At 31.6% G+C, this 25,248-nt stretch overlaps 1 protein-coding gene across 1 annotated transcript; it reads left to right on the top strand.

The window, feature by feature from the left end:
• Positions 1-7,683: 7,683 nt before the first annotated feature.
• On the top strand, positions 7,684-16,842 carry LOC146998198 (uncharacterized). The gene is made up of 2 exons (XM_085813610.1): positions 7,684-8,300; positions 12,233-16,842. Exons 1-2 carry the CDS (start codon positions 8,062-8,064, stop codon positions 13,101-13,103), a joined length of 1,110 nt encoding a protein of 369 aa, XP_085669736.1. The 5' UTR covers positions 7,684-8,061; the 3' UTR covers positions 13,104-16,842.
• The last annotated feature ends 8,406 nt before the right edge of the window (positions 16,843-25,248 follow it).

Here is a 25,248-nt window from a genome sequence, read left to right on the forward strand (position 1 = left end):
GAACATGATATTTAATAAAGAAAGGTAACACACAAAATGTTAAAAAACGCCCCTTTGGACTAATTTAAAATCTGAAACATTTCAGTTTTTTTTTTTTTTTTTTTTTTTTTTTTAACCACAAGAAAAACACAATTGCTGAACTTGAAATCGTCGAAAATTCCAAGCCTTAAATAGCGCTTTGAAGTGGGGCCAGAGGCGCGCGTGATGTGAGTCTGTCCTAAAATTCTAATCATTTACATATCTCACCTTCGCTAATGCATGTTGTAAATTTCATGTTATTTGCTTGCTTCCTTCAGGGTTTTGCATTTACGGTGGCCAGCAGTATATATGTGTGTTTAATAAATAAGTGTAGGTTAAGAAATATTTAGATTACCTCTTAAGTAAAACCATAAAATTAATCTTCAATATAGTAAAATATAACAAAAAAAAAAAGGGACAATAAGTAAGCCGGCATTACCAAATATTCCAATTCCAATATATACGCATATATATAAAGAAAAGAATATCATAATATATGTATATCATAAATATATATGTATATTTAAAGAAAAGAATATATCAGAATACAAAATCTACCAATGTGATAAGCTAACTAAAACGAAGAAAGCACAAATCAAATTAATTTTGTAGCTTTTCGCCCTACATTAATGGTTTCTAATTAACTATTTTCAATGATCTTAAGTAAAAGATTAGAAAAATTACGTTCGAAACCCAAACCTAGTTATTCGTCGCAAACTGTAGTAACTAGCGGCAATATTTATAAAATACAACGAAAAAATTAAATTTCAAACACATTCACAATGAAATGAAGAACTGTAATAATTAAATATATATTTAAGTCCTGTTTTAGTTTCCTCTATAATTCATGTAAAAATTAAAGGGGAAAAGATTTTATTTCTTCTGGTACATCTTCTTCAGAGGGTTAATGTATTGACAGAAGTAAAAAAAAATCAACCTATTTATGAGCTGATAAAATCACAAATTTAATGAATTATAAAATAATCTTTAGTTAATTAAATTTAAACAATTCAGTTTGTACATTTATTACTCCAGCCTCTACAGGCTTTAAAAGAAAAGGCACGTTGACCAAATTCAAATAAAAAGTAACATAATCCGTTATTAACCAAATATTGCAAACTCAGTGCCAAAACTATTTATTTGATTTAACAAATATGTTAAAATAAATCAAGTCTAACAGAAATACATTAAATGAAAATAACACTATAGATTTGAGCAAATCAAGCCCTTCGTCCTAACCAAAGTGATTTTCCAGACCAGAAACCAAAGTTTTATCCTGATATCAAAACCAAATCAATACTAAAGAAATTTCGAATTAAATTCACTAAGGTAAACTATCAAACACAAATTATGGAACTAAACAAGAATCCTTAGAAATTAAACTTTTTAACTGATGAGTGATAGTTTTAAGTAGTTTCTATTTAGTAAAACGTTAGAAAATACCTTTAATGTAGTAAGTAAGTAATAAATAGAATAAACCTATTGTATTAATAAAAGAATTTTTACCTTAAATTTGTAGAATTTAGATGAAAATCTTCGACTAAATTCTGTGAATTTTAGGTTTACGTTTACGCTTTCAGTTCAAGTTTATATACAATTCAATGCATATTAAGTTTTATTTAAATTTTATTGCATTAACATTAATATATAAGAATCTGAATTGTTAAATATTGTATTCAAGTAAGTATTTAAATTTTAAATAGTCCCCTGTTTAAAGTAATTTATTCTTCTGCAATCTCACAAATTTAAATACTTGGATTGATTCTCAATGTAATTCAAGCCAAAGAATAATTTGCAGCTTTGTTAGTAATGAAGGATGTTAGATGAAATCCTCAGGAAGTTTGACTCTCAGTTAAATTCCTTTTAATTCAGTTGGTATTTCCGAGTCATTGTTTCCAAATGATGAAACATCTGAAAAGTACTTCGGGAATAAGACTCTTCGCCGTGGCCGTTTCGCAGTCGGCCGTTTCGCCGTCGAGTCGTTTCGCCGTCGAGACGTTTTGCCGTCGCCATCAAGACATATTTTTCTTTACACGACTGTATTATATCTAGCGGTATTAATGTTAAGTTGATTTTAATTAATAACTCTGTTTAGTTTAATAATTTAATTTAATTTAATAAACATTTTATATAAATTAATATATAAAATGTTTTTGTGTACAGTTTTATACATATACACCGTTACAAATGACATATTAATTTTAAGAGAGTAAGATGCTGACAAAATTTCAGAGTAATTATGTTTTCCATTTAGATTTCAAAACAATGTGAATTTCCTCATTGTATAAGTGATTTCTCTGAACAAGCCGATTAAAATTTTGACGGATCATGTAAAAATTGTATCCGCATAAATTTAAAATCGGTAATATAACTTCTGTTATATCAGAAGTTTAGCCCCAGTTCTCTTTGAAACTGACGTAATTTTCCAACTAAGTGTAATTTCTTTATATCTCATACTTGTAAATAATTATATATATTAAAAGCAACCTTTATTAATTATACAAAAGTATACAACTTATTAAACTAAATAATTTAATACGAGTATAATACGGCAAGATAAAGTACAGTCATGTAAAGAAATATATGTCTTGACTGCGAAACGGCCATGGTGAAATGGCGACGGCGAAAAGTCCTAGACTCAAGTACTTCTTATTTTTAACTTGGAACCAAATGAAACTTATGTGTATCTCAATGAATTACTTTAAAAAATTATACTGAAATTATTTTTACAATTTGTTTTCAAAATTTTCGCTACTTTGCTTTCTGAAACGTCCTGCCCGTAAATTCATACATATACAGGTATATGCAGTGTCTGTTCACTAAATTGTGACAACACATGTAGGTAAGTCTGGATTCTTCCTAATGCATGTAAGTGTTTTCAACAAAACGTTCATAACGGGTAATCAAAAGATTTTATTATTTTTTCAAAAGAAGGGATCATCGGTGTTAGAACAGCAGGTATCACATTTGAAAAATCTGTAGAAGTGTCAAATGAACTGTCAAGTGTCGTCAGAGTCCTTAGAAATTCCTCGAATTTCAATTCTCAGAAGGGAATTACAAAATACTAAGGCCTATCGAACCATTCATGAGCGAAACACGAAATTCCAGTACAAAAGCACCAATTTTTCACATCACCAATGCAACGCACACCTATATATACAGGTACACATATATATCAATTATACATATCAAAAACATAAATTAAATTATACATATCAAAAACATAAATTACATCATACATATCAAAAACATAAATTACATTAAACATATCAAAAACATGAATGTCAATTTTATCTCCATCTCATCTAACAAAACAGAATTTAATTCATGACATATAGGATTTGATTTTCCTTTATTTTATGGCTGTAACCCACATTACCTAATCTGTTACTTCAACATAATGTTGCAATCTGAATTATTATTTCTTCCTTTTTTTTCTATTAAAAACTTATTATTCTCACATAACAATAGGAAATAGATGAAATAAGAATTTTGTTAGCTAAAAATTGCTAATTCATTTTTAGGAAACCTGATATTCTTGAATATCATTGATAATAGACTGCTGAACTGAAAGATGTTGCTACAATGTGGTAATACTTAGGCTGAGCTAAAATTCTGTTTAATTTAACAGAAGCTTTTAAAAATTAATTTACCTTCTTAGAAAGTTTCATTATTTAGCATTTTCATTACAGTTGCCGCTAATGCTTTAATATTATTTCAAAAAATCCATTGTTTTAAAATTCAGAATAAAAAAAAAAAGAGCAATCTCAGATAGGCGTATATTTTGAAGGAAGTTCTATCGATTTGAATGGCGATCAGACATAGATCCTTCTTCATCAAGAGTAAACAGTCTTTTTTAGAAACGTTAGAGAAGCGACAACCATTTTATATGGGTGGAACCAGTGGATGGAGAAACTGAATTTTAAAACATTGCTATCATTTTCCGAAGAAGCATATCATAACGAGAGAAAGCATATCTTATGGATCCAATTGCCTGAACATTCTTTTATTTTGGAACTGGATATTTGAGTATTTTGGATTATTGAAATATCTATGGGATATATTCTCTATGACAATTTTTCTTAGATTTGTAGAGTCATTAGGTTAGTTTTGGTTTTTTGCTGACCATTACACCACGAAGGCATGCTAAGAAGGCGGAAGAAACACCTTATAGATTACTAGATTATATATTCTAAGAATATCTATGTTCTAAAACATTCTATTGCCTTCTATTACATGTATGATTGAATTAGTGGACAAACTAATATATATCATTATAACACTTATAAGCATAAGTTATGTATTAAATAATCAGCGTGCAAACCGTAGACAAATTTTTATGTGTCAAATTATGTCAAAATTATGTATCGTTCGAAGCAATAAAAATGCAATATATCACAAGAAATGTAAGAAACAACTAAAGACTTGTTTGTTTGTGTAACCTTCCTAATAAAGACAATAATAAATGACATCGGGTGAACTTCAAACACGTTTGGTCTCTAAGACCTTAGATCGGATGCCATCTCAATATCTCGATAGAGCGAGTGAGTGGATGAGAAAAACGAAAATGAACTTCTCACAATCTGTCGATGATGACAGTAATGAAACATGAAAAAATCGGTACAGAATCCTCTCGTAATCAAAATTTATGCCATTCTCAGACCGTTCTTTTGCCTAATTATAAATGTTTTGCTTTTGGTGCGTTTTTTCATCCAATTAGATATTCTTTAATCCAGCCATTTCTTTTGTTTTTTCCCCAAAGTGAGGCAGGTTACTCACTCGAAAGGATAACAAGAACCCACACGAGTTCATCGGGGTGGAACAGGAATAACTCAATATCCGAGTAATGATAATCTCTGCAAGAGTTAGGGGCAGTAAACCCATCGCCTGGTCAAATGCATCGCGATTCACTGTGACTACATTGAAAAGTGTTAAATAGCTAAATCATGCAAAAGGAAAAATTAGCTTAGTTTCCACATTATTTCTGAGGCAATAACCAGACGTTTAGACATCTTGGATCACATCTTTGATTAACATAATAACTATTCCACTTCAGGATGATGGTTATAATAAGCCATTTTTATTGAAAATTCAGCAGTATCAATTTAATTGAAATATTTCAATGAATTTTGGTCATCTACAGTCATTGCATACCTAGACCCAATCAGCAGCATAGAAATTAAGCAGAGGCTGTCCACACATTTTTTAAACGATTTTCTTTGTATTTACAGAAATATTTTACCTAAATTACGTTTTAAATGTGCTATTTGATAGCCCTCATTCTTCACTATCTTCCTACGTCGTAATTTCTAAGACAACCTTTTCTAGCATCGTAAGAGGTACTTTATCTCATTCCTTTTGAACAGCTTTTCCAAAGTCCAAAGAGGGATGTAGGTCGATGCTTGGAAAATTTGCTTTTTAAAAGTACAAAAGCGAGGAAAATCCACGAGTGATACATAAGAAGATTCAGCAGAGATATGAATGGACGCTATGGCGTTGATACCCGTTTCTTGTTCTATTTTTTTCACTAAATTAACAGTGGATTTTGACTTATGGCTGCTTGCTTTGTCTTGATGCAGTTCTACTGAATGACGGCGATGTGGGTAAAGGGAATTAGGTATAAAAATAAATAATAATAATCCCAATCGAATAAAATTGGGTATAATATATATTTCTGATAATATGCGGAATTGATCTTAAGATTTTTCTCTCTGTTTATTTTTAATTTGCAGTTACATGAAAAACCAGCAACAACCACAAATCCTAGATTCTTTGAACCATGTTTTAAGATATTTTGTTCCTCTTTGATGATAATGAATGAATCTATTTTCCTAGCAACCGTTTAAATATATGCAGGATTTATCTATAGTGATAAAATGTTTCCATTTATGCCCAGATAAATGTTTCTCATAAAGAATTCTGGAACGTGTTTAGCGTTCGGCGATATGTACTGAATAAAGTTAATGCAGAGTACGGTTTTTCGCCTTTTTACTTCCTTGTACGAAGTAAAAAGCAAGTATTGTAATCGCGAAAATTTTCAGGCAGAATACTTCAACTAAAATATCCATTTTGACCGCTATCGAATGGAATTTAACGATGTTTTTGCGTGATATCTGTACGTAAGGATAGAATAAAATACTCTTTTCCTCCAAAAAAAAAATATATATATATAAACTGCTTTAAAATGAATTCTGAAGAGAATTTTTCGTGGCGTCTGTACGAACGTATGTACGTACGTACGTATCTCGCATAACTCAAAAACGAGTAGCCTCAGAACGTTGAAATTTTGTATATAGGGACTGCTATAACATGTAGATGTGCACCTCGTATTTTGGTTGCAATCGGCCTCACCAAACGTATATAAATATATTTATATATATATATCCACTCTGTTACCCGGCTCAGTGATCTCAGCTTCTTTACTCTTTGTAAATTATACATTTTTTGCTTTAAAAATGATTGAATTATGTTGTTTTTATCTTCCGGTTGAGGGTTTTATACCTTTAGTAAATCTGTATGCAATATTTTTAGAATTATCAACAATTTTAAAGTTGTTTAAGTGCCGCTAAACCTAATAAATTTTTTAATGGCAGCTATTGCTTGTTTACATTTGAAACAGCAGGATAGTGGATTTGTTGCCAATCTAGAGAAACTTAGCTTCGCAACAACAAAGATAACGCCTTAATTTATTATTGCGAATTAAATCATGCTTAATCCTTTTTGGAATTTTTTCGAGGAAATAAGTGTTTAAGATTTACTTCGTAATTTTTAATACAGATATTTTGAGTTTGTATGTATTTTTGCCTTGTTGCGAAGTGAGAACTGAATTAATTGAATGAGAAATACTCAATCGTCTGTGAAAAACTGCTTCTTTTTTGTTTTGTTTGCTTAATTTCTTTTACACATCGTTCTAGCTTTATTATAGTATTTGAATAGAACATGTGCCAACCACTAGATTATTCTTTAAATGATATAAATTTTGTGCATTATGAGTTATAATATGAACGAAATATAATACTGTTAAGTGAATCTAGCGCCAGAGTGTCACTATGGTAAACAAATATTAGAGCGAATTTTAAAGAATGCATTTATTCTATTGTGGTTTATGCGCTGTCGGAGAAATAGATTTAATTCAATCCAATAAGTTTAAATGAAATGCAAGAAAAAATGCGTATAATTTAATATTCCGTACAAGGAAGTCATGTGGTGTGCACATCAGATTTTTTAATATTCAAATCAGAATTAATCAGTTCGTTTACAGTTGACACCGAGCATTTTAATGATTTGGTAACTATCTTTCAACTTGTTTATTCAACTTTCAACTTAGATTTTCTTTTAACATTAAAGATCTTAACCTTTGCAACATTCGAAACATTCCGTTTTTGGTTTGTATGTATTTGGAGCAATTTTTTCAATTGAAGCCAAACTCTGGCATTTTGTTTCTGTTTTCCTGTTGTCAATAGTTATCTATCGTGGCTATAGATATCGAAAAATCTTTGCTTTCACAGCAGTTATCCATTGCTTTCTTAAAAGCGTCATTTTGCATGAAAACAAAATTGTCATGTTATAAGGTATTTCTCCAGCATTCCTAGCATGCTTTCGTGGTATGGTGATTTGCACGCTGGGGGCGTATTCCAGAGGTCCGCAATTCGATTCCCGGCGAAGGAATTGCTCATTTTTCATTTTGCCTGCTTCCAAAAAATACCTAATGTCTCTACAATATAGCAAACGATAATTTATACTTTTAAAAATAATAGTTAAAAAATATCCGAGTAGTCGATTGTTTTATATAGTACAAAATCGTCTAAAAGTATGTAAACAGCCTCTGCACTTAGTATGTTGTTCCGAGATTAAAAATCTAGCAGAATTAAAATGTAATACAAACATATATTCACATGATTATAGTATTAACAAGAAATTACTACAGTTATATTGAAAAGGAACAAGAAATATTTTAAAACAATAAGCTTTACCAACAAAAATTGGAAGTTAAGGAAAGATTCTACTGTTTCGTTTTTATATTTTTCATGTCTACAGTGGCTAATGTGGAAACAAAAGGACGCCTCGTGGAAATCAAATTTTCTGAGTGTCTTCATATGCTTCTGTCTGCTTCTCCTTTCTTCTGGTATGCCCGCAAATCGGGGAAAGAAAGATGATGATCCCCTGGTCGTGCGAGAGCAGGAAGAGCCCAGGAGACGGGACGAGCTTGTAACTGACAAAGATTTTCAGGATGGTGATTCGCTGGAAAAGGAGGAACAAAAAACTGCCGGTTCAGCAGCTTTGTGAGTTGTCTTTCAATATTTGCCTCTTATAATTCTAAAAATTGATTCACCTCTAATTACGATAGTTTTTACTCCTTTGTACGAAGTAAAAGAGCTATTGTAATCTCGAAAAATTTCGAATATCATATTTCAAAGAAAACCGCCATTTTGTTCGCTCTCGAATCAATTTGAATCATTTTTCTTTTCAGTGACATTTTTTCTGTACGGACAGAATAAAAAACTCTTTTTTTCCAAAACGGATTGTAAAAGGGATTTAAACTGAATTCAGAAGAGACTTTTTTGTGGCGTCTGTACGTACGTATATATACGTATATTTGTATTTCACATAATTCAAAAGCGAGTAGCCGTAAAAAATCTATATATTCCTTTTACCCAGCTCCGTGAGCTCAGTACCTTGATTCGTTATGCGTTGGGTGATGTGTAAATTATGCATTTTTGGCTTTTAAAGTGGTTGAATTAGGTTGTCCTATTTCTGTTAGGGCTCTTATGTCTTTAGTTAATCTACATGCAATAGTTCCAGATTTAACTACAATTTAAAAGTCTAAGTATCACTAGGCCTAACGAGGCCATCATTTAGTTGCATTTGAATCTTAGTAGAATAGTGAATTAAGTCAGTTTTTACACCATCCTCAGTGTTGTTTTCCCTAATGGGATTAAAAGTTATTTTTTGTGCGCGGAAAATTTGGTCTTCCTGCCCCTTGACCAAATTGCTTCTTTTGGCATAGAAACCCTAATTTTAGTTCTAAAAATGCTTTTTAAAATTGTTTTTAACTGTGTTTGGTGTTTTAAGCTTTTCTGTATTTTACATTTTTTAATGAAAAAATTTTGAGTTTTTTATGTTTTTTCCTTGTGAATAAATAAGATTTGAATTGATTGAATGAGAAATATATCTGTAGTGAAATTCAAGGGAACAGGTTTAAATGAAGTGCAGTAAAATGCGTATAACCGAACAGGCCCACCAAAGAAATCATACTGTGTTCATATTAGATATTTTCATTAACAGCTTGTCTGAATGTCTTTGTTGCCAAACTGCCCGACGTCGCCAAATGTTTTAGTTATTTCATACGTAAAAATTTCATGATAATAAAAATTAAAATGATTTTTTAAACAATAGAGGAAAAAGCTTTAAGTAAATTTTACAGAAAGAAAATTCTATTCTCATATAATGATATTCTGAATCATTATATGAGGGAAATACGAGTATCATATCATAAAGAAGAGTAGAAAATTAGAAAAATGAAGTCTTTGAAACCTTTATTTAAAACAGGGCTTTGAAACATATATTATCTTATTTAAATTCTTAATGAAGGTATTCAAAAGGCGCCAGAATAAAACATAACAGAAAGGAATATAAGTGTTTTATTTTACTGTTACTTCTTAATAATATTACTTTAATTATTTTTATTTAAATGATACCTTAACAATACAATCACACATTAAGGCGTTGTTTAAAACACTATCTTGAAATTTGCAAACTACCAAGTCTTTGTAGACAAACTGAACTTTTGTAGAAAAATTTATCTTAAAATCTCCAAAAAATTTTATAAATCGCCAATCTTAGTGATCATTAAAAAAGTTAAGAGCTTGTTCTTGAGGTAATTAAGAGAGCAAATTTAAAAGCTAACACATATATCTGCTGAGAGTATGCGTTTTAAATATATCGGCTGCCAGTACACGCTTTAGATTCGGAGACCTGCAAAATTTACCAGCAATTTTAACATTTTTGCTTGCAAAATTTGTATAAAATGAACATTGTGCTCACAATTATTAAATTAGAACAATATTTAAAAAAGTTACTAAAAATTGATAGAAGTTGGCAGATATTATTTCAGAGGGATTTGGGAGAACCGGCGGCGTAGTGGTAAAATCGCTGAACACTGGTAGTTACAACCTGGCTTGCAATGCAGGCGAACGGGCTAGCTGCATGGGCGTTTTCGTTGTTTTTCCCATGTGTAATGTGTATACGAATCAGTTTGACTTAGCAAGACCTCCACGAAGGCATCTCTGCCCTGAGGCAGATAGCCCTCGTGCGCTTTGCCATAATTAAATACACCCCACCACCACCACTACACTACCATAAGCAATTAAAATAATTTTTATATACACGTTACGTCATCTTAGAATAAGATAGCCATAGAGTGCTTTGCCATAATAAACTAAACCAAACAAAAACAAATTAATGTTTTTGTTTTAATATATTTGATATATTACCTCAAAGCACACATAAGTTATCTGCCTAATGGAAGGGAAAGCTTTTGTGGAGGACTTTCTAAGGAAACGGTATCGTATACGCGCTAATCATGGGGAAGGCCAAGAGGGCGACTTTAATCTGAGCATAAGAACAACATAATTTAATCACTTTTAAAGCAAAAAATGCACAACTTACTAACATATAAGAATAAAAAACTGAATTCACCAAGCCGGATACCAGAGTGAGAAAATGTATATATATATATATACACATATTCCCACTCTGTTCCCGTTTTCCATTCGCTTATCACACATATTCGCTGACCCAACCTTCTTTCTCTTGACCATGCTTATTCTTTCGCTGTCCACCACTGATCCACGGTTAATGCAACCGAGGACAGTGATCAATTACGTGCTGTTACAGTCCCATATACAAAATTTCAGCTTTCTGCAGTATGCGAGATTAATACATACGTACGTACTTACAGAATTAACGGAAAACAAATCTCCCCCGAATTCATTTTAAATCTATTTTACAGTGCGTTTTGGAAAAAGGAGTCCTTTATTCTGTCCGTACGTACAAATGTCACTCGAAAACATCGTTCAAATGGATCCGAGAGCGGTCAGAATGTATATTTTCGTTGATAATATATGATGCCCGAAATTCTTTGCATGTAGCCAAATTGTAATAATATTTACATATATTAAAAAGGAACAATATTTCTAATCCAATGAATTTTTTGATTTGTTCGGTATTAGATTATGTTCCTGAATATTAAAACAACATATGAACAACAACAACTGAACTACTAGGGCCAATAACATATGATCTGCAACACGTGAATCATTAGCGCATTTTCAGGACTTGAAACCTTATAAATTATTGCATGAAAACGATTTCAGCATACAAAATGTAACAAAATTATAAATTAAAAAACGCTGCTAATTAGTAAATCAGAAAGGAAACTTATAAGTGAAAGACACGAAATGCAGTGAATCAATCTCGAATTTCTTAAAATTCTAAACGATGCCATTATCGCAAGTGAAAAAATTAAATATTTCGATCAATTTTTGTCATTCGAAAATCAAACTTTTGTGCTTTAAATTTTAGAATCAGTATAAAGTTTTACTATTCAGCGTTAAGATATTTATATAAGTCGGAGGGCCATACGAAAAGTTAGGTTTTCAATTTTTACGAAACTCAAATTTAAAATTCAAAGAGAGCAAAGCATGAACATTTGAGTTATATAAAACTTTTTTGTAACTTGAATTATGTGCCCAAGACAAATGGTTGTGGAACAAAAAGCCGCGTAAGGGCTTTTATGGGCATGCTGTATAAATGTATGAGAAGCACTGTAAAGAAGATACATTAAACTTGGATTTCAAAGCACAGGAAAGTCATGTTTATCTTCATGCGAATAAAATGCAAAATCTTTTTTATTTTATCATCAAAGCATGTTTCTTAATGTAACTAGGCTAATCAAAAGTTCGTAAAATGTAGGATGTATAAATTCAAATAAAACTGAAACCTTTATCAACCTGAATGAAATTACTACAATTAATACATCCGAAATTTGGAAGTCTGAACTCACATAAAATATGCATCATCAAAGGGAAAGGTAGGCTTAAAAAGGAAATTAAATATTATTACAGGTTTTTAAAATTATTTAGGAATGAAATCATTAGTATGGAAAATAAACATGCATGGAAAATAAATCACCTTTTCCACTTTTCTTTAACAGGTTAAAAGGCAGACTCCCCACAGACTACATGAAAATGAAAATCAACGAAGCAAACATGAAGCTGAAGACGAAACGCTACAAAATGAAAATGAATTACAAGACTGAAAAAAACAGACTCAAAGCCATGAAAAAACGTAAGAAGATAATTAGATATATACCGAGAAGGAGGCCATTTCGTTTCCGGCTTAATGCTTATGAATATTTATTACCGTATTACCAGCAATTGCAGCAATATGATTACGCACCGACATACATTCCTCCAGACGTTGATGTGCCACCAGACTATTACGATTATTTGGACTTAAACATAAATTTACCAGGTTTTCCTCCTTTTCCACAATTTCCTCCTATTCCTCCCCTTCCTCCGCCTCCTCGACCTCCTCCACCCCCTCCACCACCTCCACCGCGGCCGCCTCCTAGGCCACCTCCGCCACCAAGACCACCTCCGCCGCCAAGACCACCGCCACCTCCAAGACCACCACCTCCTCCTGGAAGACGTCATCAAGATTCAGCAGGATATGATATGTCTACAGAGTCTGAAGAAGGTATGGAAAGTGGCTTAGACAGATACAACGGCAGAAATGACGGCGAAGAATATTTATCTAAAGTGACAAAACAGCAAAGGAATTTGCCAAACACAAAGTTATCAAATCATAACACGACTTCTCATTCCTCTAACGCACACGGAGATGACTATGACCATATCGACTACCAGGCCAACCCACCTCGCAGTACTCAGCAGTTTAGGCATAATAAAAATGATAAATTCGATGATGGACCTAAGCCTCGAAGCGTATTTAATTATGATGACTACAAAGATTATTATGATGAGTATTTGGAATCAGATGCAAATAATGATGATTATTATTAGCTTTCATAATGTTCACATATGTTAAACTAGGTCATTAGTTAAAATGCCTTTCGATGATTTAGAGAATTTCAAAGTTTCTTGTTCATTGATTTCAAGAATAATTTATCATTCATACCCAGAGGAAGAAATGGCAATTTGGTTGCATCTAATGCCATTCAGTTGCAGAGCGATTCCGTAGAGTAAAATCTTACTATAACTAAGACTATACTATTAAATGACAATTTCAGTTCTAGCGTAGTTAAGCATTTAGAGATTTAATATTAGTTTATTGAGATTAATGAACACGTTTAGAAGTTATATTTAAGTAACTAGTCAATTTTTGTCCCTTTAAAGGGTTAAAACCTTGAAATCGACAGGACTTTTCTAATAAAACTAATAATAATGTAATTGCGTTAATTTTAATTTCGATATCGATGCGATTATTTCCTGTATATCCCATATGTAAAATGTTCACTGCAAATGATGCCATTCGATTACAATTATTCATTCATCGATTTGCTAGTCGTTGAATACTAGTTCTGCTGCTAATCCCTTAGATACATCCATTGCTAAACAGTTTCAGAAAATGTAACTTTCTCTCATGAATAATTTAATCTGAATTTCAAACTTTCTTCTATTCTAATGTTAAACGAATACACTTACCAAAAAGCAACTATACGTATTTGGTTATCTGAAAAATGATGACAAATTTTTTTAAGTTCTTCAAAGGTTTTTTATTTATATAAATAAAAATGATCAGTCAATAGTATATTGCCTGTTTTTTCTCTTAATACTCTTCGTAATTCCTCATTCACAAAAGAACGTAGCTTTATCAGCGAAACATTGAACAAGGTGGTGATTTACGGATTCATCTATAATACCAAGGATTGAATATTACATTACAAAAGAAATTTTGAATAAATCGAAACAAATGGAAATTCGAGGGCCCAAGATCAGGCGAGTATGATGCGTATGTCAACAATTTTACCCCGAATTCTAATAATTTTTCTCAGGTGATCAAACTTGTGTGTGGCCTCGCGTTACTGGGGTGGAATGCAGTTCCCACACGATAGCTCTGGAAGTTTCTAGAAGATGAATTCGTTGAAACTGTCCAGTTGGCGACAGCATGTATTCGAACTGATTTGTTGGCTTCTTGGTAGAAGTTGGGAACAAGACCACTCAGTTAAAACAAGTGACAAACATTATTGGAGTTTGGATGAAATGTGTTGTCACGTGCATCATATTTGCCTGATCTTGGGCCCTTAGATTTTCACTTGTTTCGCTCTCTACAAAACATATTTCTTAATGTATCTTTCAATTTAGATGAGGCAGTAAGTCAGTACCTCGTTCAGCGTTTCGCTAATTAAGCTATGTTCTTTTGTAAGTGGTTAATTGCGAAGCTCATTATAAGAAAAGAGAAAGTTATCAAATAAAACGGTCCATATACTTTTGACTGATCATTGTTCTTTACATAAATGAAAAACCTTGAAAAACGTAGAAGAAATACATCATGATTTTTCGGGCAACCTAATATTTTGGCAGGCATGCGAGTTGCTCAGAAATGATGGATATAGCTTTTATTTCTTTAAATATTGAATATATGAATACATATTTCCATTAATAACTCTTATAAAATAATAAAAAAATTCTTAAAAACGGTCTCAGCATTAAGAGGAGAAGTGTTTTTTTAAATTAAAAATATATTTGTTACACAATCATCGGAGCAGTGTAGAAGTACAGTTAGTAGAATGCTCATTATGAATTAGTTAATTAAATACGAAATGCTGCTTACATTTTCCTGTAAAATTCACAGATCATAATCACAATTAATGGATCCCGTAAGCGGCCAAATTTGCTTAGTATTGCCTTCTATGTGTTAGAGAAATTTTAGAAAAAAATTTAAAAATATTTAATTCCCGCAAAAGCAAGCATTCGAGAATGATTTATGTTGTTAAATTTGTTCATTAATAAATCCTCCAGATTTCGTACTTCCAAATATGAAATCTCTTGAATTTAACTTAAAGCGCAATGAACATTTTATTAATTGGGATTTGTACTCAAGAAGGACTACAAAAAATATTGTCTAAAAGCATTCCATTACTTATTCCATACCTAAAGGCATTCGATTACCGATCCTTCCCACCCACACTGCCAAAGCTGTTTTCAAATTCATCACAAATTCTAAAATTCTTACTTTAAGAAATTTTGTAATCAAAAAGGCATATCTACAAAGATCAATATTTGAGGATATATCTATGACTTTTTGGAAAAAACCTGTCTATCCCTGTAAATAATAACGGTAGAAATAGTAGTAATAAATCTTAATAATAACAAACTATCTTAAGTTAGAAATTGCATTTCTTCATTTTCTTCTCAGACTTTGAGCCGCAAGAAAAATGCATTAAATTAGGTTTGTGATTTACTGCCTTTATAGATTACATTTGCATTTGTAACATAAAAAATAGTAAATTTCAGAGTTTATATAAAACATGAATTTGTTTAAAATCTGGCTTCATTTTATAGCTTAACTGCTAGTTAACTTTTACAGCTCTTGATAGGTTACTAACTTTTATATTTAGAAAGCTCTTGCTTAATTCAGAATTTGAAATAAACCCAGAGCAATAAGTTAAAAACTAAAATTTAATACGTAGTAACTATTCGTTTCTACAACTTAGATAAAACGAGTACAAATTAAATTTGCTATTATTGACAGACTAAATTTTGATTGCATTTGCAATAACACAATTCATTTGAGTGAGATTTATAATTTACGGGAATCTAAAACAAAATAAAATATACAAATTACATCTATGAACTGAGAAATCTTTGATTGCTACTCTGAGTAATTTCCTGCAGCTCAACTAGTTTATTAGTATATAACAGGAATTTCTACATCGTTGTTAAACCCCTCCTCTTTTGCGATCTCATCACCGCGCAACATTTATTTTTTCCACGTCATTTGAGACTGTAGTTCAAGTCAGCCTTCACTGGAATGTGTTTTTTTTTTAAGAAGCGAAATACGCAAATGGAAACGAAGTGAGAGAAAAAATTGCGGCTCCACCATTTTTCCGTAACTCTGTTCTCACTGTTACGAATTAAATCTGGCGCAGGAAATAACCTTCAAGTTCCTATTTTAAAGTAACAAACTCAAGTATGTTAAGATATGCAAGTAGCTGAAACTCCAACTAGCTTTCATTTTCCAAGAGACTCAAGCACTTATTACGTCATCGTAACTTCACAAGGTTTATAAACCTCGCTTTTATGCGACTAGTCATTTACATAATTCCGGAGTGAACGAACATAACGAAGAAGAGAATGCATTTAAGAGATAAACCAAAGATGTAAAACTATTAATGAAGTAATAAAAGTTTTACAGGACTTTGATCGAAAGACTGGAGAAAACATCTGGAAAATGTGAAAATGGTTCGTGAATTTTTCCTCCATGGCAAAGATCTTGTACTATTGCTTATATTTACTCACTTTTAGAACTAATTATTTATATATATTATAACTTTCTGTAATAAATGGTTTACTTTTATATTTAGAAGTTTATTACTTCTGTTATTTTATAAATCGAAAAATTAAAATGTGTACAAAAGTTGTAGAAACCAATAATAAGTAGCAAGAATCGGCTTAATAGGAATAAACCTGCATCAGTCATATAATTTCGAAGTTTATGTACAGCGTTCTTCTTCAACATTCGTGTTGCATATTATTTGTCTTTTCAGCATTTGATTCTTTAATGTGTTAACGTATCATATTTTTATTTAAAGTTAAAGTTTATTAAAGTTTTATTAAAGGGATTTATTTTTGCGTAAACCATCCCGATTTATTTATTTATCTATTTTTGAGTACAAAACTTAAGCTGGAAGGAAATAGATTTGATATGCGACTATATCTGTTATTAAACAATGAAAAATCCATTTGCATGCAAATACGTATGTATGTATGTATGCATAAGTATATAGGGACGCATGGTCTTGGTTACCACCCAATTTTGAGGACATATAATCCTCCACGCAAACACGTGAATTTCGAATTTGATTTTTTATTATTCATGTTTTCTGCGAACTTAATGAATTCTTTATAAACAAGCTTAGCGTTTTAAAAGCAATATGTTACCACTGCTCGAAGTAAAATATTTTTGTGTTCCGCGTGCCAGTGTTTTGCCATTCGACGAACTATAGGATGTAGTTAAGCCGCCCAACTGGGATAGTAGTAAGTGACTTTGACGGGGAATGGGACTATTCACCGTGTATTTTTTCTTTACACGACTCTATTCTATCTTTCCGCATTAGTTCCTTATAAGTTGATTTAGTTTAATAATTCTGTTTAGTTATTTAATTTAATAAAAATTGTATATAAAATAACGTATAAGATGTTTTGGCGTAAAATTTTATACAAATACATCGTTTCACATGACATATTAATTTTAAGAGAGTAACGTACTGACAAGATTAGAAAGTAATTCCGTTGCCCATTCAGATTTCATAAAAATGGGAATGTCCTGCTTGTATGAGTGATTTCTCTGAACTAGCCTATCAAAATTTCGAGACCTTTGGACGAATCATATAAATATTGCAGCCGCATAATTTTAAAATCGATAATCTAACTTCTGTTATATCAGAGGTTTAGCTCCAGCTCTCTTTGATATTGACATAATTTTCCAACTAACTATGCCTAATTTCTTTATATCTTATAAATAACTATATATATTACAAGCAAACGTTAAAGTACAAAAAGAGTAAACAGAATTATTCAAATAGGTAAATCTAATGCGAGCATAATACAGCAAGATATAATACAGCCATGTAAAGAAAATATGTCTTGACGGCGAAACGTCCCGACGACGAAACGGCCGCGGTGAAATGGCGACGGCAAAAAGTCCTAGTCACGACTGCCGTAACGAAGGGTTCAAGTTGGAATCCAAGAGAGGGCATGAAGGTTTATAACTGTATAATGTTTGTGTGGAACGGATGCCCTCAAAATATAGGGTGAGCAGAAAGGCTTTGGTAGGGAAACAGGGGTGAAAGATCCTCAAACCAGTCTCCCGGAATGCTTTCCCTGAGGTTTAGCTAGAAATGTCGAGGCAAAACTGATTGACATCATATTAAAAATCTGAAAGCTCAATTAAACTAATTTAATTTGATAAATGATTGAATGCAAAACCGATTTGATAACTGGGGAAGGCATGGAAGTTTGATAAGTCCAGGTAAATAAATAATGTTTCCAGTGAATTGGAAACATAGTGAAACGACTCTTGTAATGACAATTGTAAGAATCGCAGTGATTTTTAAAATCTGGAATAGAATTCACTGGTATCATTTTAACTAATATAGGCTTTACTATATCCGGTTTAATTCAGATTGTAAAGTGCCATCAATGATAACTTCACTACCCTTTTATTTCGACTGAACTCTTTTAAATTAAGTTACAAATTCTAAAATGAATTAGTCGATGTCTTAGCTTTTGTCTGAGGTCGGAAGCCTAATCTGTGACGTTACTCCTTCAAAATTGGGAGCGAAAGTGAGCAAAGTCATACTGCACCTATATGTTGCCCAAGCCTGTTGCCAACGACAGTCGCAATTTGTCTCCTTGCCAGGATGAATTTCATGGCTTGTTCTGATATAAGTCAAGCGAGATCAATAACAACAACATAAGATAGTTATATTTCAAATTTAATCAACAAACTCGGCTATTAAAAGCAGTGTGTCACACTACAGAAAAGAAAGTAATTTCATTTATAACTAACCAATATGTCGCTATTCAACATAATTAATGTTTCATATTTAATATGTCAGTTTTTGATAAACAAAATAAGCGATTTAAAGATAATAAATATAATTTTTAATTTAATATTTTCTTTTTATTTTTGATCCGATTGGTCTAAATAAAAGTTTATTTAATTGGCCTTTTTTACTAAATGCTTGTGCTGATAATTCCTCAGTACTCGTTTAGTCCTTCCAAGCTGCCAAATATCTTGGAATAATACCACTTCAAACTCACTTTTTGATTTTATTCGCGGTTCTTTGCGAAAGATTCTCCAGACGTCGTTGCGTAGGTAGAAAGAAAAAGTAGTAGAGAAATAATATATATGATGACTATTTCAGAAATACCAATATATACTCTGTCATCAGATTCTTCAATAAAAACAAAAGTAATATGAAATGGAGCAACTGATATTTCGACTAATGTCAGTGATGCTAATATAGATTGCAAAATGCAATAGCATAACTAAAAATAGTACAGATGTAGTTGAAAAAGACTGAAGTTAAGAAATAAACTGAGACATATTTCACATTATTTATTAATTATTAAATAGAAAGGTGCTTTTGTGCACTGAATATAGAATGCTTTAAAACATTCTTCTACATCTGAGGCCATTCTGCAGCATTTTTAAAGTAGTTGTAATTAATGATGGACAAAACCGCTGCTTTATAGTATCGGATCAGAACCATTCACTCACTGAAATGAATCGAGTCTTTTTTATGACTCACCGATAAAAAAAAGAGGAAAGAAATCGGGAAAGAGAGGTGAATCAAGAGCGGTTAGCGAGGGTGAAGCTAAGATGGGGGAAAATCGAAAACGCAGTGGGATGGGTATCGGTTAGCGAGGATGGAACGAACAGCGAAAAAAAATCGAACAAGCAGTGGGATCAATAGAATCGACTCAATCAGACGATAACTTTCTGAACTGATTTCTTTCATTCGTAGTTTTGATATTCTCTGAAACCTTCTTCCTACAAAATATCCAATAATACAATTCTAGAGTAAAAATTTTCCAAAAATTTTGGAATCAGTTCAGTTCCCAAATTTCAAATGATAAATATAAAACTCTATTTTATCACAGGAGGATAAACGTTATTTTCTCTGAAATGGCAAGGCAACTTTCCTAGCCAGCTTCCAACAAAGCAGGAGAACTCCGTTCTCTTTCCGTACATCAGGCGCTCGCTTAATAAAGTGAATCGGTTCCTGAACAAATAGATCTCCATTTCACTCCCGCTTCCAGCAAGAGCTTTCGTTAAACTGTTACATATCTACCGCTCCGTTTTCTGAAATCGGAGTAAATTCGCTCAGTAATCGGATTTTCGAATCATATCCGGAGCAAATCAGCCAACTTAAGCTGTCATATTACAGGATCCTTCGATTGGAACGATTGATTACATTAGTCGAACCTTTCGCCTACCTGTATGCTTAAATTACTGAAACGCCAGTCCTCGTCCATTACTCATCCCATCCGTTTCATCCCCTTTCCCTACATTAACGCACAAAGAAGTGTGAAGATTTCAGGTGTCATCCTTTCTACTTCCTAACAAAGAAGCTTTCATTAGCTTTTTAGGAGAAGCTGTCTGCAATAAACCGCTGCAATCCATTTGGGAAAACTGCACCTGCTAACCACATATCTTAAGGAGGAACGGAAGAAAACAGCATTGCAATCTTAGCCGTTTCGGGCGGTTATGGTCGTTTGAATGATAGGCTATCTCAGGCGTTTTGTTCTTCAAAGAGTTAACGTAAATAAGAAAGTTAAATCAATAGCCGATAAACTGTAACTGAATAATTGGCCTCTTTTTAGAAAGGGCTGTGTTAGATAATGAATTAACTTCATCAGAAAGAAATTATGTTAAAGGCATTAAATAGTACTGATATAATATACGCATAATCAAAAATCTATATTTTAAAATGAAAGTTTAGTTCTGTTTTGAAAATATCAATTACTACACATATGCCAGAGTTTAAAATTCTTATTTAAATTAATATGTGTCTTTTGTCTTTTTAAAAACGATTTAAAGAAGTAACAATTTCTAAACAGTTACTACTTTCGAAATCCGAAAGAAGCAAAATGTGAATGCTAACAAATTTAACATTTTCGTGCTTATAAATAATAATAAAAGTATAATTTTAATCTTTAAAAAGAGTTTGGATATTTGTACTTATATTGGAAACCCTCAGCAGCAAATAATATATAAACTTCAGACGTGAGATTCGAAACTATGTTAAATATTTTGTACTATATGAAAAATATTTTATATTTTCTACAACAGAAGTCAGATATCCGTAGTTAGTGCTTTTAGTAAGCGAAATGCGTATTTTTTGCATTACGAATGAAGACATTTTACTTTTTCCTTTAGCTTGTCTTAATCGCACGGTCTTTGCGATTTTAGTTAAAAAATATAGTACTTTTCGCCATAAAACAAAACAAGAAACACTTCGTTTTAGCCGAAATTAATTTTTCTTTGCCTTCATGGAAAGGTTAATAAAAATTACCCGATTGCATTTACGATACAGATTGTCATAAAAATTTCTTAGGGGCGAGGGAGATTAGAGAACAGACTCATCTTATTTATTTAATCTGTTTTTATAAAAGTGATATTCCTTATGGCTATGCAATAGCTTGTAGGATAATTAAAAAATAACAGACGTGTATACAGAATGCAGATTATTAGCTAAAAAAAGGACGTGAATCCTGAGTGGGATATTAGTCTCGAAACGGCATTTTGCGTCGAAACAATTTAAACGCTTTGTATCATTTTTCAGACTGTTGCCACCAAATATTATCGCCCTTTATTATATTTAAAGAAATTAAATAATGAAGAATCTGTTTGAATGCATGTATGTTTCTAGCATCGTGAAAAATCAATTGTACCTAGAGCCATCAAATTTTGAATAATCTAGTTCTTCGTCTGAGCATGGACACCTGGAATGGATTTTGAATTTCAAATTTACTTTATTATAAAACTTTAACGGATTTTTGATTAAAAAACTCAACGATTTCAAAGCGAGCCGTGGCAACACTGTACGAAAAAAAAAAAGCATTTTTATCTCCAGTTCGCGAAGCTGTTTATCGGAAATTCTAAACATATTCTGTTTTCAAACATTTTGTGATTTTGCCGTTGAATTGAATTTCATGTTGCATAAGCGCCAAGAACGTGGTATTTAGTAAATAAAGTAAACGTACAGAACGTTAGTAATAAAAAGGCAAAAAGAAATGTTTTGTAAAGCCATCTTAGTAATAAAACTGAATATTGATATGATGAACGAGGAAAGACAGAAATATATATATATATATATATATATATGCCAACACTTAACGCTTCATCGGGAATTCTAAACGTATACTGCTTTTAAATTTTTTGTAATTTGCTGTTGAATTGTATACGGCGTAAACGCGAAAAAATAATGCTTAAAAACGCACACACACAAAAACTGAAATGTTTCAGATTGTAAATTACGTCCAAAGGGGCGTTTTTTTAACGTTTTGTGTATTACCTTTATTTATTAAATATCATGTTCTTTGCATTTAAATGATAAAATTCAGTTCAATAGCAATGTCGCAAAATAATTTTAAAATGAGCCTATCTTTAGAATTTCCGATACACAATTCGACGCGCTGGAGACAAAAAGGTTTCTTCCCCCCCCCCGTAGAGTTTTGTCATTGCTCGCTTTTCAATCGTTGAGTTTGTTACTCAAAAATTCGTTAAAGTTTTACAAAATATGAAATCGATATTAAAACAAATTCCAAATTTCAAATTTGGGATTTCAGATGCCCATATTCACAGTAGGATTACGTCATTCAAAATTGGATGGCTCTAGATACCGTTGTTTCATCACAATGCGAGAAATATACGTACATTTAGGCAGATTTTTCATTATTTAATTTCTTCGAATATAATGCAGGATTCTAACATTTTGTGGCGACAGTTTGAAAAGTGAACCGACATTTATAGGAGTCCGACGCAAAATGCCAAAATGAAAGTAATAGTCCTTCGGGACTCAAATCCCTTTGGACTAATAATAAATCTAAAAGGTCAAACAAACATCATCAACAAAAAAAATGGGTCAGTAGGAGCGAGTGTAACAGTAGAGTGGGAGACTGCGGCCTCAGCGAGAGCACAAAAATATCCTTAAGAAACCCTTTTGGCCGACCGTTAAAATCTGAAACCTTTCAGAATGTTTCCCTCTTATTGATTATATGCTATACTTTTTACTTTTGCAGAACTCATAAATTTGCAAATTAATCTTAAAATCATCGTACAATTTATTTGAATTTAATCTCTTTTTAAAAAATACGAGGTAATATATATATAAAACAACGAAATAACGAAAATTAAATAAATTTAGAATAACCACTATTTAGACTTGAGTAAGCAATTGTATCGTATAATTAAAGCTCTGAATATCTAGAGTCAGAATATTTAGTACTCTGTGTATACAATCACTGCATGATGTTAACATATGCCATATTTTAAATATTTTATTTGTAATATTTTATTTATATCTTGCATTTACATTCTTCCCGAACATTTTTTCCTTTGAAAATTTTCGCCTAACAAACATTAATTAGAACTAAAATTAAGTTAAAACTTTAAATTAATAAAAAATTTGAACATCAATCAAATTGTTTTCAAACATTATATGTTCTTAGTGACTTATTGATGTTGAACTCACTTTAACTAAAGCATGGAAATAGGAAACTTATTATTGGTTCTTACACTTATTTCTAAACACACGAAAACGGAGTTTAGGAAACTAAATTTCCTATCGATAGGTACTCTAATATTCTCCAAAGTTCTGTAAGTGGACACCTTTTTCATAGTCATTTAATCATATATTCATGTGTTCCTAAGTGTGCTATATTTAATTCTGTTATTTACATCCTTCAAAAGAAAAAGCAGAGAGGAAAGACCAAAAAAAAAAATAAATAAATAAATAAATAAATAAATAAATAAAATAAAATAAAATAAAATAAATAAATAAATAAAATATAAACTTTAAAGACAATAGTAAAATACTATATTTTCGTCTTCCATTTCTCGTGGCATAACCATTCTTAGGCTAGCTTGATACATACTTTTATAGTTTTGTTATATCTCTAATTAAACAGGCTCTCCGTTTGTGCTCTAAGTTTTTCACAAATTTTGAATTAGATTCCGATCAAAGAAGGCATGATGATTCCATATCAGTACTATACAATTTAGCTATTTCACATCAAATAAGACCAAATATATGAGGTATGATGACATGAAAATCATCTCACAATGGATGCTCTGTTCCTTTAAATATTAATCCCAGACATTGCAATTAACAATTCAAGGGTCTTTCAAAATAAAGCAAAGAGTTTTCTGAAAAGGAGTAAGAGCAGTAGTAAAAAATCTGATGTGTACACCACATGACTTCCTTGTACGGAATATTAAATTATACGCGTTTTTTCTTGCATTTCATTTAAACTTATTGGATTGAATTAAATCTACTTCGCCGACAGCGCATAAACCACAGTAGAATAAATGCGTTCTTTAAAATTCACTCTAATATTTGTTTACCATAGCGACACTCTGGCGCTAGATTCACTTAACAGTATTATATTTCGTTCATATTATAACTCAGAATGCACAAAATTTATATCATTTAAAGAATAGAATTATCTAATCGTTGCCACATACTCTATTCAAATACTATAATAAAGCTAGAATGATGTATAAAAGAAATTAAGCAAACAAAACAAAAAAGAAATAGTTCTTCACAGGCGATTGAGTATTTCTCCTTCAATTAATTCAGTTCTCATTTCGCGAGAAGGCAAAAATACATAAAAACTCAAAATATCTATATTAAAAATTACGAAGTAAATCTTAAACACTTATTTCCTCGAAAAAATTCCAGAAAGGATTAAGCATGATTTAATTGGCAATAATAAATGAAGGCGTTATCTTTGTTGTTGCGAAGCTAAGTTTCTCTAGATTGGCAATAAATCCACTAGTCTGCTGTTTCAAATGTAAGCAATCAATGGCCGCCATAAAAAAAAGGCTTAGCGGCACTTAAACAACTTTAAAATTGTTGATAATTCTAAAAATATTGCAAACAGATTTACTAAAGGCATAAAAACCCTAACTGGAAGATAAAAACAACATAATTCAATCATTTTTAAAGCAAAAAATGTACAATTTACAAACATATAAGAGTAAAGAAACTGAGATCACTGAGCCGGGTAACAGAGTGGATATATATATAAATATATTTATATACGTTTGGTGCGGCCGATTGCAACCAAAATACGAGGTGCACATCTACATGTTATAGCAGTCCTATATACAAAATTTCAACGTTCTGAGGCTACTCGTTTTTGAGTTATGCGAGATACGCACATACGTACATACGTTCGTACAGACGCCACG

This window comes from Stegodyphus dumicola, chromosome 3, assembly GCF_044657685.1.
Source record: "Stegodyphus dumicola isolate Sdum_Otavi_A_Nest chromosome 3, ASM4465768v1".
Classification (NCBI taxonomy): Eukaryota; Metazoa; Arthropoda; class Arachnida; order Araneae; family Eresidae; genus Stegodyphus; species Stegodyphus dumicola.